General features: G+C 40.5%; 1 protein-coding gene across 2 annotated transcripts in view; it reads left to right on the top strand.

The window, feature by feature from the left end:
• trpn1 (transient receptor potential cation channel, subfamily N, member 1) overlaps positions 1–2,351 on the top strand; it is a 44,398-nt gene extending 42,047 nt beyond the window's left edge. For both annotated transcript variants that reach the window (XM_041249172.1, XM_041249173.1), the window contains one exon: positions 693–2,351. In XM_041249172.1, the coding sequence (XP_041105106.1) occupies positions 693–901 (209 nt within the window). In that variant the 3' untranslated portion in view covers positions 902–2,351. The remainder of the gene's footprint in view (positions 1–692) is intronic.
• Positions 2,352–17,661: the final 15,310 nt, after the last annotated feature.

Genomic DNA, 17,661 nt, shown 5'->3' on the forward strand with positions numbered 1-17,661 from the left:
GACATCGGGGTCAGGTATACACCTGAACCCGTGTCTCCCCGTCAGCCCCCCCCCCCCCCCCCCCCCCCCCCCCCCCCCCCCCCCCCCCCCCCCCCCCCCCTGTGGGTGCCCACTCGGCACTCCGTCGGGTAGTTTGACCCAAAGTTTTCAGATATACTATTTTGTCGTAAAAAAAAATCATTTTGTTTGCATCTTTTTTTGAAAAATTTTCTAAACAGTTCACTTCTCTTTTGCCCCTCCGAGAAACGGGGAGGGTGATCCAGGGAGAGCGAGAGAGAGAGAGAGAGAGAGAGAGATTTAATATTAATATATATATATATATATATATATATATATAAACGTTTTCCATTTTTAGAAATTCTAAAAAAGTTTGTGTGAACTCTAAGGAGTTCAAGATGTTGCCCTGCCAAAACTTTGAAAAAAATACATTATAAAATAGAATCATAGATAGAAAAAAAAGTTATAATGGTTTGGGGGATTAGATTATTACTACATAACATGTAGATCAAGAAAAGTGGCTTGGTCTCCAAGACATTTTGTAAAGCTCACAGGACCTTTACTTACTCTCTATGAGAGAGCATCTCCATTAGAACAGTGAGACGATTTAGTAACACACTGGGTCAATACACTTAAAGAATAGCCACTGTGGTCAGGGGGTAGAGGTATACATAGACATGGTTTGTGTCTTTCAGGAGGATTGGTAAGACATTCCAGACAGAGTGGACTCATACATATCGACGAAGTGACTGACTGGCAGAGTGTGGCACTTCGTTACTTAGCGATGAAGGGGCAGACTGATGGGACACTGCTGGATAAAGACTTGTTTCCCTACGAGGAGACCATGAGGGCAGAACACTTCAGAGCTGCATCCACTGTGAAGATACCAGACAGGATCTCCTGACCTTCACTGGCCTTTTCCACTGTGATGGTACCAGACGAGATTTCCTGACTAACACTGACCTTTTCTACTGTGATAGTACCAGACGAGATTTCCTGACCAACACTGGCCTTTTCCGCTGTGACGGTACCAGATGAGATCTCCTGACCAACACTGGCCTTTTCCACTGCCTAACAGTAACACGGCCAACTGGGCTGCCATCATGCTCTCTGAAACAGTCGATGGCAATGCAGTCAGCCAGTACACATCAAATACCAATGGAGCATGTCTCTATGGCAATGCAGTCAGCCAGTACATTTTCAATTCCAATGGAGCATGTCTGTGTTGCAATGCAGTCAATGCACTTTGGCACGAGAGATAATTTACAGTACAAGCAGCTCACTCTCACTGGTCAGCTTGTTTAGTTTGGAAGAAAGCATACCATTTATTCAAAGCTTCATTCAGCCACCTGATAGCTCTTGTCAGCCAACTTCAACTTAGACAGTATATACATTTTTTAATTTTGGGGTAAAAAATTTAAATAAAAACACAGGGTATTTTTTATTTTTTATTTGTTTCTGTCCAACATTTATATATGAACACAATAATTTGTATTTTTCTTTACTATGTTATAATACATCTTTTTACATAAATATGTAAATGTGGACTATAGTCACGTCAGAATTCTGCTAAGCCCCCCTCCAATCTTTCAAAGCATTGTTCACAAGAAATGTTGTATTGCTGCAGTCATGAACGCAGAATTAAAGATTTAACGAGCAGCACTGTTCTGTTTTATTGAAATAAATATGCACAAGATGTTTTTAAACTACAGTCCCTACTGATGCCTACAAACCCCATAGTCCTTACCCATCACTCACATGCTGCCATTTACTCCTTCTCAGTAGAATCAGACTCTGTGGCAACAACCGCTAGAATTCTTTACTAAGGGTGTTTAAAATGCTAACAACCAAGTGGCCCCTGAAACCCTGCAAATGGATTGCTCCTATGTCTTGTAGATTAAAATTTCATTTAAAATGAATAGATAAATAAGTGTTACTCTGCTTGTTGATAACTATGGAAATCTTTGAACAATGCAACCTCGCCACCTAAACCCTTTCATAGTTAGTTAGGAAAATGAAATAATTGCTACAGGGTTAGCCCTTTTAAAAATGTACTGTAGTATATCATGGTACAAACTTAGCAAAGTGTAGCACCACAGCACAGTACAAGTGTGGTAAAGTACAGATAAGTAACAAAGCTTTGTAAAAAAACTAACAGGCTTGAGTATTATACAGCATGTTAAAAGCGTATGGCAGTATATTCATTGTAAACTGCAACATTACAGTGAGGGAGAACTTGCTGTGGAACACTCCTATAAAGGCAGGTACTGCACTAGGAATAGTATTAACCCTTGTACAATGGATTTCGTCTCCTACTTTATTGTGTAAACTATTTTTGTTTTCTTTGTATTTTATTTAACTACTCAATTGATGTTTATTTTTTATGAAGAATAAAAGTATATATTCTTTACAAATGTGTGTTTTTTGTTTATGAATGAATGGACAGATTTTACATTTTGTTCAAACCAGTAAAGTTGCACTCTTTTTTTAAGATAGGGATTGTTCTATAAGTGTTTATGTCTTTAACATATACGTTTTTTTGCACATAGACAGCTTACTTTGCTGAAAATTAGCGTTATATTATTGCATGCAAATGAAAGTGGAGTGACCTATTCTGTCTGTATTTAAAGGTTTGCTCCAGTTACACTTGTACAGTATTTTGCTGTCGGGCCTGCTTTATATTGGGACACACTAGCACCATCTAGTGCTCAGCTGCGTACTATCAGCAATACAAAAGGAAAATACCTGGTCACTTTGATAGTGCTGCCGGAGCACTGTCTTCTATAAAGACACTGTGACTGATCAAGCCCATGTTGCATTCATGCAGGAACCTGTTACTGAAGAGCAGCTGCTGAACTCGGGTGAAAGCACGTGCAAGAGCAGCTGCTGAACTCGGGTGAAAGCACGTGCAAGAGCAGCTGCTGAACTCGGGTGAAAGCACGTGCAAGAGCAGCTGCTGAACTCGGGTGAAAGCACGTGCAAGAGCAGCTGCGGAACTCGGGTGAAAGCACGTGCAAGAGCAGCTGCTGAACTCGGGTGAAAGCACGTGCAAGAGCAGCTGCGGAACTCGGGTGAAAGCACGTGCAAGAGCAGCTGCGGAACTCGGGTGAAAGCACGTGCAAGAGCAGCTGCTGAACTCGGATGAAAGCACGTGCAAGAGCAGCTGCGGAACTCGGGTGAAAGCACGTGCAAGAGCAGCTGCGGAACTCGGGTGAAAGCACGTGCAAGAGCAGCTGCGGAACTCGGGTGAAAGCACGTGCAAGAGCAGCTGCGGAACTCGGGTGAAAGCACGTGCAAGAGCAGCTACGGAACTCGGGTGAAAGCACGTGCAAGAGCAGCTACGGAACTCGGGTGAAAGCACGTGCAAGAGCAGCTACGGAACTCGGGTGAAAGCACGTGCAAGAGCAGCTGCGGAACTCGGGTGAAAGCACGTGCAAGAGCAGCTGCGGAACTCGGGTGAAAGCACGTGCAAGAGCAGCTGCGGAACTCGGGTGAAAGCACGTGCAAGAGCAGCTGCGGAACTCGGGTGAAAGCACGTGCAAGAGCAGCTGCGGAACTCGGGTGAAAGCACGTGCAAGAGCAGCTGCGGAACTCGGGTGAAAGCACGTGCAAGAGCAGCTGCTGAACTCGGGTGAAAGCACGTGCAAGAGCAGCTGCGGAACTCGGGTGAAAGCACGTGCAAGAGCAGCTGCTGAACTCGGGTGAAAGCACGTGCAAGAGCAGCTGCGGAACTCGGGTGAAAGCACGTGCAAGAGCAGCTGCTGAACTCAGGTGAAAGCACGTGCAAGAGCAGCTACGGAACTCGGGTGAAAGCACGTGCAAGAGCAGCTGCGGAACTCGGGTGAAAGCACGTGCAAGAGCAGCTGCTGAACTCGGGTGAAAGCACGTGCAAGAGCAGCTGCTGAATTCAGGTGAAAGCACGTGCAAAGGCATATAAAAAAGAAAAAACAACATTTGAGTAATTGCAAAAAGAACAAGAAGTATAATGGGGGCAGGATAAATATGACAGTATGTCATTTGAAGCTACAGTACTCACCCTTTAATATACCAAGCATTGCCTATTGAATCGGTATGACTGATCGGGGGGGTGGCATGCTCTGCCCTTAAAGTTCCCATGACCTGACCATGTCTGGGCCTTATTGACTATACTGTTTGTTTTCCCTGGGGAGTATGAGCACTTTGGAAAGCTATGCTATCCTGTTCAAAAAAGACAAGCAGGTTTATTTTTGCCTTTTACGAAAATTATTTATTTAAAATTGTTTCTAGTTTTCGTCCATTCACACAGTGAAAATGGAAACTTTTACATCTGTCTGTGTACCAGGCAGTCACACAGAAAAGAGTTTCTTATTGTACATCTGTAGTGTTTAACATGTGAAAACCAAAGCCAGACTTGCACTAAAGCTAATTAAAGTTAGTATGTTATGCTGTGAATAGGACTGTTCACATAGAAAGAGCTATTGAAGTTTGCACACTATAGGCTTGATCGTCAAAGGTAGTTGCTCCAAATAGCCATTACCTAAACACCTAATTCTAATTATCCCCTTAAATGAGCTGATAAAACCAGGGGTTCACTTACTTTTTCACATACCCCCTGAATTTTAATTACTCATTGTTTGTCTAATTCATACATCATTTTGTTTCAGAAGGCATGTAATTGGTTAATATAAACCCTATTGGATATTTAAAAAAAAGACTGGTTTTGATTCAAGAAGGCTATCATGGTGAAACTATGGAATATCCATAACTATCATCGGGGTTCACAAACTATATATATATATACAGTGGCTTGCAAAAGTATTCAGACCCCTGACCAATTCACTCATATTACTGAATTACAAATGGTACATTGAAATTTCGTTCTATTTGATATTTTATTTTTAAACACTGAAACTCTATTATTGTAAGGTGGCATTGGTTTTATGTTGGTAAATATTTTTAAGAAAAATAAAAAACTGAAATATCTTGCTTGCATAAGTATTCAACCCCTGCGCTGTGGAAGCTCCCAGTTTGCACCGATGAAAGAAAGAATTACCTTACCATTGGCCTCCACCTGTGAACCATTAAAGTTGCTGTCACATTTTCTGGATAAAAACCCCACTGTTGAAGGATCATTGGTAAGGCTGTGAATCTGAAGGAAAATGAAGACCAAAGAGCATTCTACAGAAGTTAGAGATAAAGTAATACAAATGCATAGATTATGGAAACGGTACAACATAATATCCAAGTGCTTGGATATCCCAGTGAGCACAGTTGAATCAATAATCAGGAAGTGGAAGCTGCATCACACCACCCAGGCACTGCCAAGAAAAGGCCGTTCATCAAAACTCAGCGCTCAAACAAGAAGGAGACTTGTGAGAGAAGCCACAGAGAGGCCAACAATCACTTTGAAGGAGCTACAGAGTTCAGTGGCTGGGAGTGGAGTAATGGTGCACCAGTCAACCATATCAAGAGCTCTGCGTAACACTGGCCTGTATGGGGGGTGGCAAGAAAGAAGCCGTTACTCAAAAAGTACCATCTGAAAGCACGTCTGGAGTTTGCCAGAAAGCATGAGAGTGACCCAGCTGCGATGTGGGAAAAGGTTTTGTGGTCAGATGAGACCAAGATAGAGCTTTTTGGCCAAAACTCAAAGCGCTATGTGTGGCGCAAACCTAACACTGCCCATGCCTCAAGACACACCATCCCTACAGTGAAGTATGGTGGTGGCAGCATCATGCTGTGGGGATGGTTCTCGTCAGCATGGCCTGGGCATCTTGTTACAATTGAAGGAAGAATGGATGGAGCAAAATACAGGAAAATACTGCAAGAGAATCTGCTTCAGTCTGCTAAAAAACTGGAGCTTGGGAGGAAATTTACCTTTCAGCAGGACAATGATCCCAAGCACAAGGCCAAAGCAACATTGGAGTGGCTCAAGAACAAAAAGGTGAATGTCCTACAGTGCCCAGTCAAAGTCCTGATCTCAATCCCATTGAGAATCTGTGGCACTATTTGAAAATTGCGGTCCACAAGCGTCATCCAACCAACCTGAACAACCTGGAGCAAATCTGCCAAGAAGAATGGGCCAAAATCACTCCAACACTGTGTGCAAAGCTGGTACATACTTACCCCAAAAGACTTAAAGCTGTTATTGCAGAGAAAGGTGGCTCTACCAAACATTAATGTGTGGGGGTTGAATACTTATGCAAGCATAAGAACATAAGAACATAAGAAAGTTTACAAACGAGAGGAGGCCATTCGGCCCATCTTGCTCGTTTGGTTGTTAGTAGCTTATTGATCCCAAAATCTCATCAAGCAGCTTCTTGAAGGATCCCAGGGTGTCAGCTTCAACAACATTACTGGGGAGTTGATTCCAGACCCTCACAATTCTCTGTGTAAAAAAGTGTCTCCTATTTTCTGTTCTGAATGCCCCTTTGTCTAAACTCCATTTGTGACCCCTGGTCCTTGTTTCTTTTTTCAGGCTGAAAAAGTCCCTTGGGTCGACACTGTCAATACCTTTTAGAATTTTGAATGCTTGAATTAGGTCGCCACGTAGTCTTCTTTGTTCAAGACTGAACAGATTCAATTCTTTTAGCCTGTCTGCATATGACATGCCTTTTAAGCCCGGAATAATTCTGGTCGCTCTTCTTTGCACTCTTTCTAGAGCAGCAATATCTTTTTTATAGCGAGGTGACCAGAACTGCACACAATATTCAAGATGAGGTCTTACTAATGCATTGTACAGTTTTAACATTACTTCCCTTGATTTAAATTCAACACTTTTCACAATGTATCCGAGCATCTTGTTAGCCTTTTTTATAGCTTCCCCACATTGTCTAGATGAAGACATTTCTAAGTCAACAAAAACTCCTAGGTCTTTTTCATAGATTCCTTCTCCAATTTCAGTGTCTCCCATATGATATTTATAATGTACATTTTTATTTCCTGCGTGCAGTACCTTACACTTTTCTCTATTAAATGTCATTTTGCCATGTGTCTGCCCAGTTCTGAATCTTGTCTAGATCATTTTGAATGACCTTTGCTGCTGCAACAGTGTTTGCCACTCCTCCTATTTTTGTGTCGTCTGCAAATTTAACAAGTTTGCTTACTATACCAGAATCTAAATCATTAATGTAGATTAGGAATAGCAGAGGACCTAATACTGATCCCTGTGGTACACCGCTGGTTACCGCACTCCATTCTGAGGTTTTTCCTCTAATCAGTACTTTCTGTTTTCTGCATGTTAACCACTCCCTAATCCATGTACATGTGTTTCCTTGAATCCCAACTGCGTTCAGTTTGAGAATTAATCTTTTGTGCCAGACTTTGTCAAAAGCTTTCTGGAAATCAAAATAAACCATGTCATATGCTTTGCAATTATCCATTAGCAAGATATTTCAGTTTTTTATTTATTTTTTAAATATTTCCCAACATAAAACCAATGTCACTTTACAATAATTGATTCTGAGTTTCAGTGTTTAAAAATAAAATATCAAAACAGAACGAAATTTCAATGTACCATTTGTAATTCAGTAATATGAGTGAATTGGTCAGGGGTCTGAATACTTTTGCAAGCCACTGTATATATATATAGTTTGTGAACCCCGATGATAGTTATGGATATTCCATAGTTTCACCATGATAGCCTTCTTGAATCAAAACCAGTCTTTTTTTTAAATATCCAATAGGGTTTATATTAACCAATTACATGCCTTCTGAAACAAAATGATGTATGAATTAGACAAACAATGAGTAATTAAAATTCAGGTATGTGAAAAAGTAAGTGAACCCCTGGTTGTATCACCTAATTTAAGGGGATAATTAGAATCAGGTGTTTAAATAATTAGATAGATCTTCAGGGGTGAGTTTGGGAGGCCTCATCCTATATAAAGATCAGAAACTTTGTGAGTTTGGTCTTCACCATACAGGTGTGTAGAGACACGTCATGTCAGGATCAAAAGAAATCTCTGAGGACCTCAAAAAAACGGTTATTGATGCTCATCAATCTAAAAAGGGTTACAAAACCATTTCTAAGGATTTGTGGCTCCACCAATCCACTGTCAGACAAATGGAAAAAGTTCAAGACCACAGTCACTCTACCCAGGAGCGGTCATCCTACCAAATCTCTCCAAGAACAAACCGGAAAATCATCAAGGAAGTCAGAAAGAACCCCAGACCAACATCCAAGGATCTGCAGGCCACACTCGCCTTGGCTAATGTGAGTGGTTATGATTCAATATCAGAAAAAGACTAAACAAGAAGGTGTTCATGGAAGGATAACCAGGAGGAAACCATTGCTCTCAAAAAAGAACGTTGCTGCTCATCTGAAGTTCGCCAAAGAGCACATAGATGATCCACAAGATTTCTGGAACAATGTTCTCTCGACAGACAAATCAAAGGTAGAACTTTTTGGCCTCAATGAGAAACGTTCTGTTTGGCGAAAACCAAACACTGCATTCAAACAGAAGAACCTCATTCCAACTGTCAAGCATGGTGGTGGGAGTGTGGTGGTTTGGGGATGATTTGCTGCCTCAGGACCTGGGCGGCTTGCCATCATTGACACAACCATGAATTCTGCATTGTATCAGAAGATTCTAGAGGAGAATGTCAGGCCATCCATCCTTGAGCTGAAGCTGAACCGAAAGTGAGTCATGTAGCAAGACAATGATCCTAAACATACAAGCAGAACTACAAAAGAATGGCTGCAGACCAAGAAATTCTGCATTTTAGAATGGCCTAGTCAAAGACAAGACCTGAACCCCATCGAAATGTTGTGGCAGGACCTGAAGCGAGCTGTCCATGCAAGAAAGCCCTCAACTATCACCCAGTTGAAGCAGTTCTGTAAGGAGGAATGGGCCAAAATTCCTCAAACCGATGTGAGAGACTGACCAACAGTTACAGGAAACGTTTAGTTGAAGTCATTGCTGCTCAAGGGGGTGCCACCAATTACTGAATCTAAAGGTTCATATACTTTTTCACACATTGATATTGAATGTTGAATCATTTGTGGATAAATAAGTGTTGAAAAAGTATCATGTTTTTGTGTCATTTGTTTAATCAGGTTATCTTTATCTATTATTATGACTTAGATTAAGATCTAATAACATTTTAGGTTTGAAATATGTGAAAATCCTAAAGGGTTCACAAACTTTTTCTCGGCACTGTGTGGTATGTATATATATATATATATATATATATATATATATATATATATATATGAATATATATAGTGTGTGTGTGTGTGTGAAATAACCCATGACAGGGTGTGCGGTGAGACAATTTTTACCGCACGCCCTGGGTGTGTTGTGAGTGCCTTCAACCATCCAGGAAGTGCGGTAGGAATTGTCTTACTGCACACCCTGTCATGGGTTATTTCACTTATAAAATGGCTAAAAAATGTTTTTTTTTTTTTTAAATAATTACACAAACTAGCTTTTTTAAGGAAAATAGGAATGTATTACATATCCTTCCACTGAAATTTTTTTTTTGTCCCTGAATACATATATTTTGTACTTTCTTATTTGCCATAAACAGTACATTCCTATTTATAGTAACAGTTTCGAGACAAAATGGCATTTGGGAATTGAGAGCAGACTGATTTCCCACATCTGAGGGAGGATTCATGTAACAGCTAAACACTGCACTGGCACTTGACATCAAGGGAGGAGCTTCTGAGTGTTATTTATTTATTTATTTATTTACACTGAACAAAAATATAAACGCAGTATGTAAAGTGTTGGTCCCATGTTTCATGAGCTGAAATAAAAGATCCCAGAAATTTTCCATACTCATAAAAGCTTATTTCTCTCAATTTTTGCGCACAAATTTGTTTACATCCCTGTTAGTGAGCATTTCTCCTTTGCCAAGATAATCCATCCACCTGACAGGTGTGGCATATCAAGAAGCTGATTAAACAGCATGATCATTACACAGGTGCACCTTGTGCTGGGGGACAATGAAAGGCCACTCTAAAATGTGCAGTTTTGTCACACAACACAATGCCACAGATGTCTTAAGTTTTGAGGGAGCGTGTAATTGGCATGCTGACTGCAGGAATGTCCACCAGAGCTGTTGCCAGAGAATTGAATGTTCATTTCTCTACCATAAGCTGCCTCTAACGTTGTTTTAGAGAATCTGGCAGTACGTCCAACCGGCCTCAAAACCGCAGACCACGTGAAACCACGCCAGCCCAGGACCTCCACATCCAGCTTCTTCACCTGTGGGATCGTCTGAGACCAGCCACTCGGACAGCTGATGAAACTGTGGGTTTGCACAACCGAAGGATTTATGCACAAACTGTCAGAAAAGTATTGCATTATTTGATTTTGCTTCGTTTTTATTGCTGTAGCTTGCTTGCATATTGGCTGTGCCCAGGCGCGTAGCGTCCGTTGAGGTAGTCGAGGCCCTCGGTAAAAATCGTCTCAGTTCTTAACTGTGAAGACCAAAATAAGAATTAAAAAAGTATCCACTTCATTTTTTTAAATATGTAAAGATTGATACATTATATATATATATATATATATATATATATATATAGATATATATATATATATATATATATAATATATATTTTTTTTTTTTTTTTTTTTTGTTCACATTACTGTGATCTCGGTAAACATCTAAAAATGTTTATTTGTACATTGTATGTTTGCTCATTACATATGTGTGCTCATACAAACGTTTTAAGACAGTAGGCTTAAGCCTATGTTGGTTTGATGTCGTGCCAAGTGGAGTGGGCTACGGGGGCGGGAATCAAATCCTGCTTAGGGCCCCCAAAAGAAATGGCCCTGGTGAGATGTATCTGTTGTGTTGAATTTAAAAATTGCACGCTCACTAGTCAGTTTTATAATGCGATATTTAGTTTAATAAGTAGATGCCGCTGCTGCATATACAGTATATTAATGCTGAGTGAGACTTGCATAGTGATTTCTCAGATGGCTTTTGAATAGTGTTACTGCTACTGCTTGCCTCTGAGTTTTCTTTGTTCTGTTCTCTGACTAAATAAATACCACAGTATATTTGCCAATTTTTCTGTAATTCTTAGTGACAGAGACAAAAATAAAAAAACAGATTGTTGAGTGATTTAAATGCTGTTTCAATTGTATGTTGACATTGTTTCCCAGGTAAACACTGTTAGATAATTGTTACTATTATGTGGTAGTAATATTAACAGTAAGTAAGTTGGTCTGTGATGTTATAGCTGTGCGGTATGACAATCATTACCACACGGTCATGTGATTTTATACAGCCAAACATAGCACTTAATTTTTCCGAGCCATTTTATAAATAAAAAGCCCTGGAAATGTTTGACCATTTTAATTAGGCATCTTAAACAACTTCTAAAGTCTCATGCATTTTACCACTTGTGGCTGTGTGTTCCTTTTCTCTTACTATTTTAAATGAATTGCACGTGTGGCCTATTGAAGTCAACAATTAAATTTGACCATCACTAATTTGCCTATTTTGCCTATGTATTGGAAAGAAAAAAACACCCAATAAACCATCAATTTCTGAGTTTTTTTTAATTTTAGATATGGAGTAAATGGCCTTTAGAATTTAACCTGATGTGAATTGAAGGACTTTTGTAGTCCTACAGAACAGACCACCTCACCTTTCTTGTTCAGTCCTAAACTGCCTTGTTCGCATGTTCCAGCTGTGTACATGTCACTTAACAAAAAAAAAAAAAAAAAAAAATATATATATATATGATCTTAATATTACAATATATCATAATATAATATTTAGGATATGGATAGATATACTATATATATAATATATATATATTTTTTTTTTTTTTTTTTTTTAATGTAAAAACTTGTAGGCACAAGTTCAGACATGTACGTGCGAACAAGGCAGTTGGACCTCATCCATGTTGGAATATTTATCATCCAGGTTGGCTGGGAGAGGAATGCTTGTGTGACATTTTTTTAAAGAAATTAGAGGTGTCGCCTTTTAGTTTTTAACAATAAGCTGGTGATATAAACCAGAAACCCTGGTTACCAAGACAGAAAGCCTTGCTGGATTGATTATTGAAGTAGATTGAGTCATTTTCCAGTGCAGAATTTGTTTCTAAAGCTCGGCTTGACGTCAGCGAGTGGCCTTTGCTTTAGGGCTAGAGTATTAATAAGCGGAGGTGAATAGAGGGCCTCCAGAGCAAGGTTTCTATTATTCCATGAGCACTCCTACCTGAGGCTTGTTATACAGGAGATCTGAGCACTCCTACCTGGAGCTTATTACACAGGAGATCTCCTGAGAACTCTTACCTGGAGCTTATTACACAGGAGATCTCCTGAGCACTCCTACCTGGAGCTTATTACACAGGAGATCTCCTGAGCACTCCTACCTGGAGCTTATTACACAGGAGATCTCCTGAGCACTCCTACCTGGAGCTTATTACACAGGAGATCTCCTGAGAACTCTTACCTGGAGCTTATTACACAGGAGATCTCCTGAGCACTCCTACCTGGAGCTTATTACACAGGAGATCTCCTGAGCACTCCTACCTGGAGCTTATTACACGGGATATTTCCTGAGCACTCCGACCTGGAGCTTATTACACAGGAGATCTCCTGAGCACTCCTACTGGAGCTTATTACACAGGAGATCTCCTGAGCACTCCTACCTGGAGCTTATTACACAGGAGATCTCCTGAGCACTCTTACCTGGAGCTTATTACACAGGAGATCTCCTGAGCACTCCTACCTGGAGCTTATTACACAGGAGATCTCCTGAGCACTCTTACCTGGAGCTTATTACACAGGAGATCTCCTGAGCACTCTTACCTGGAGCTTATTACACATGAGATCTCCTGATCACTCCTACCTGAGGCTTGTTATAGCAGATCTCACTCCTACCTGGGGCTTGTTATAGCAGATCTCCTGAGCACTCTTACCTGGGGCTTGTTATAGCAGATCTCCTGGGCACTCCTACCTGGGGCTTGTTATAGCAGATCTCCTGGGCACTCCTACCTGGGGCTTGTTATAGCAGATCTCACTCCTACCTGGGGCTTGTTATACAGGGGATCTCCTGCTGCTCAGGAGATGTGAAGGTTCAGTGGACATCCTCCGATCCCACGACCTAGCCAGCTTCCTCTTCTACACCCAGGCACTGGAGAGCTGATGTGAGCGAGTTACTGTGAGCAGATGGGAGCGCCGGAGTCAATGCGATGCTACCAAAGGAATCCCCAGCAAAGACCAACAACTTCACATAGCCAGGAAACTAACCTGCACTCCCCTGTCAGTATGACTCACCCTGCACACCGCGCGCCCAGGCTTTTACCAGGCGAGTCACTCAGGAACCCCATACCCACATTATTTCTATCCAGTTTGAATGTTACCTCACCACTGAAACACACTTTCCGGTTATAAGGACCTGAACTTCCATTCCCACTAACAAGCCAATGCATGTTACAAAGCCTCTCTCACCTGCCGAACCTAAACAACAGATGTTACCAAGCTCCTGAACACTGAGATGAACGACACTATACTGGACACAACTCTTTCTGTGGGTCCACAGCCAACATCAGCAATTTGGTGTAAGCAGGATTTGAACCGTGGTTGCGTGACTAATTTGGCACTTCAAGCCACAGGGCCTATACCTGGACTAAGTTTTGTTAATTTCTGACCGCTGTAATTCTCTCAGTTCTCTGAAAATCAGGCTTTACGAATAAAAAAAAAAAATAGAAAATTAAAATGACGTCAAAATGACATCAATCAGTGGAACAAGTTGAGAATGTTTCTGTCTGGAAGGAATATTGTCCAGGAATACAGTGATCTGTGTACATTGTGTTCAGGTTTCCCTATTGTGTTCATCCTTATCCCCTTATATGGAGGCTTTTTGATTTAAAAGCACTGGCCTGGTTTTCCAAGTCCTTCTTAGTTCCTACCTGACAGCATTACATTAAGAGCTCCTGATGCAGTCGGCGTGTCCCAGTCTGGGTCTGAGAGGAGATTTACATTTCATCCTGTTCACTTCACCTCCCATCTCTCTTCATCTGTCTCCCTGCTCTAAATAGTTTATTTAACGGAAAATGTCTTTGACAGGTTCCATCTGGATAAAGGAAGACAAAGTCTCCAGACTCCTAATAATGGAGGGGCCTCGATTCTGACACAGGTTCAGCCTTTAGCTGGAGAGAAGCTTTTGGTGAGACACAGCAAAGATAATTAATATAAAAAAAGCTTTGCAAAAACATGCTACAAGGGTATATTTAATATGTTTAATCCAGTGACAGATCTTAATACCACGTTATTCAAATCAATAAAAACAAAACGACTGTTTTAAGAAGGGTTTACACTTACTGTGCAGTGTCGTTCTCTGCAATAACAGCACACTGCAGCCAACATGTTGCCCAGACAATTATTATTTAATTTTTGAGACCACTTCATATACTTCAATAATAATCACACACATTTCTAAAGGCAACCCTTATTTATAACTGGTCTATTATAATATTGTTTTAATCAATAGTGAGAATTAAGTAAAATAAAAATAGACATTAACTTGGTGAAGGGACTTCTCGGTTTGTATTGCATCATGGAACCTCAAGATATTTTGTGTTTTCTAGGGATAGCAATTGAAAATAAGCACTGTGTTTTATAATGAAAAATGGAAATTTAGCCACCACTTCTAAGCATGAAAAAAATATTGTTAAAATGCCATGTGGAATGTGGAATGTTCATGACAGGGTCATAATATGATGAGAAACCATATCTAAACCACACCTGTTACAAATGGGATCAACAAAAATGGTGACCTTTGGAGATATAGCCCTTGGTAAACAAAAACCCCTGTACTTCATCATCGTGACAAGCTGTTTAACCATGCCTGGGGATTTCAATGCAGCGCTTGCTCTGACGGGCGTTGCAAGTAGAATGGAGTTGCTTTGTTAAATATACCAGTTTTCAAGACAATCGTGGATGACATGACTTTGGAATTATTTCATTGGCCCCGTTACTTATTGTTTGAGTCTGAAGTTTGCAGCCTGCTGCTAATCTGGATCCTAGCATGACTTGAGTCATGCAGGTAAATCCAGTGTAGAATGGGTTCCTGTGGCAATGCTGTCAACATTTCAATCAAAACCAACCTGGACTCAACTCTATCCCACATGTTCTTTTAGATTCCATATTCCATTTCAATCAGACCAGCCTGGACTCAAGCCTATCCCACATGTTCTTTTAGATTCCTGTGATGAGTCAAAGGGTTTTCGGTCTGTGATTCAGCCTCCCGACAGTAGATGGCATCAAACCAACTCGGGACTTCCCTTACCAAGATCTCGTGACCATGGCAAAAGTCATCTTTTGAGGGGCGGCACCTTGGTGAGGGGCGGAAGTACGAGTATGTAAATTCCAGCCACTGGAGTCAAGTGAAGGATAAGGACACTTGTCAGTTGGGGATTGGTGTTCCACTGACTACAGAGGCGGGACATTACATACTAAAGGGAACGTACTACTGTGTTCGGGGTTGGTCCGAAAGTAAAATAGGAGGAGTAACGGGTGGAGGGAGAGACTGGTTTGGTGCAGCGGGATTTTTAAAACAAAAAAACACTAACATTTCTTTTGTCTTTTTTTTGTTTATGTATGGGTCGCCACGAAGACAATTAAAGACGAGTCATCACGGTTTGTTTTGGATTTCACCCCTGCACTCCTTCCCTCACACCATTTTGTTTTCTTTTGTTATTTAATCATTTTGTTGTGTATAGAGAATAAAAATAAATTATTTTATTTCTGTACACATAAATTACTGTCTGGACATTCCATTTAATACACTCTCGCCTCACAATTCCATATTCCATTTCAATCAGACCAGCCTGGACTCAAGCCTATCCCACATGTTCTTTTAGATTCCATATTCCATTTCAATCAGACCAGCCTGGACTCAAGCCTATCCCACATGTTCTTTTACATTCCATATTCCTCAAACAGTGTGGTATTGTATCTTGAACATGAATGAGCTTGTTTTTAATGAAAACACAGGGTTGACGTCAGTAAATCAAAATCTGACCCAGCGAGTCTGTAGTCTTTGTTCCTGCTCCATGCCGAAAACCCAGAGGGAATTCCAGAGGCTCCTTGTGCCCTTATTGAAGTAGGCAATTCAATTATTTTAAGTCTACTTTTTTTTCTGGCACTGTCGAAAGAGTGAAAGAAATCGTGTGGATTGCAGTACCTTCAATTCATGGATTATTTCATTTTTTATTTATTTTTTGCCAGCTAATAAAACAGAAGACAGGAAAATGTCAATCTTACAGATTCAGGGTTTATCCACATGCAATGTTTATGTTGTCTTTTTCTATTTATATTTCCAACTTCCATTCCTCATGTGTTTGTAACGTTGGTGTTCTCCTGTGCCACCATCAAGACATACATGTATTGACTTTATGTGGTAGTTTAAATTCCATTAAAAAAATAACATGTAAAAGCAATATCACATCCAGTGGGACCTAACTAGATGTGTTGAGCAGAGGGAATCTGCTAATGTACAGAGTAAATTGCTATAGTATTAATCCTCCATGAAAAGAAGTGAAAGAACTAATCCATTCAAAAGAAACATAATTGTAACTTCAGAGTGTCAGAGGGGGAATAAAACCTGGTCTAAAACTGTATAAAGTTTACAGAACAGAATAAGTTACTGGTCTAAAACTATTCTTGGCAATGTAATCTATATCTCAACTTTATTCCGTTTGTTTTATTCTTTGGATAGTAATATCCCTGAGGGATTGAGAAGACTGAAATGTAAGGGAATCCTAAACTTCTACCAGAAAGTCTAGTAAAGCTGGGATTAAAAAATCCATTTAGAATCATTTCTGAGGCTTTGCAAGCGCTATTTTGGAGAAGCAAAACCCAGTCGTAGGTATCATTTCCAGAGGGTAGCTGTAGGGGTTGTAGCATATTCTGTGTTATGTTGTCTGTGGTCTACCCACTCAGCGGTGTGATGTTACAGTGGTCCAGACCACTCGAGCACACAGGCCACAGAATATTTTACAACCCCTTCTCTTGTTTAGGTTCACCACTGCAGTTCCTTCATTTGAGAATCGATTCGTATCACAAAACAACCAAAACCCAATCTGGTCATAAAATGATTACAGTCTGTGTGGTTTTTTTTTGGCACATTGCAACAGAAATAGTGTTTCTTGGTGGTAAATCTCCCTTCCGACCTGTGAGGATGCTAAGTAGCAAGAACAGAATACCTTGGACAGGTTGGCCTGACAGTTCTTTCCCAGGGTTCAAGGAAAATCGGCCAGCTAGAAAGGGGGTGGAACTCCTGTACATTAACTCATCGACCCAGAAAAGAAATGATGTGGCAGTCACGGATTGGAGGGACGACTGCACTTGTTTACCAAGGGGTCATGTGTGACTGCATAAAAACGGACAGAGAGGTCAACAGACCTCGAATTATAAAATAAAAGAAAACGCTTTCCAAATGGATTATAAGTCTCTGTTTGTTAATTACACGCTGCATCACTCCTGCACCTGTACACTGCAAACCACTTTGTCACACACATCTAGATTTTTACAAGTGACACGAGGAAATGCATCTTCTACTTATTTCCCTGCACAATGTATACAGCTGGGAAATCACCAGGTTAGAATCCCACATTCTGTCTTCCGTCAACATTTCAGATTTTTTTTTTTCATTATATTTGGTTACACCATTAAATGATTTTAGATTTATTAACCCATTGAATGTGTTCAAAGT

Source organism: Polyodon spathula, chromosome 4 (genome assembly GCF_017654505.1).
Source record: "Polyodon spathula isolate WHYD16114869_AA chromosome 4, ASM1765450v1, whole genome shotgun sequence".
NCBI classification, from domain to species: Eukaryota; Metazoa; Chordata; class Actinopteri; order Acipenseriformes; family Polyodontidae; genus Polyodon; species Polyodon spathula.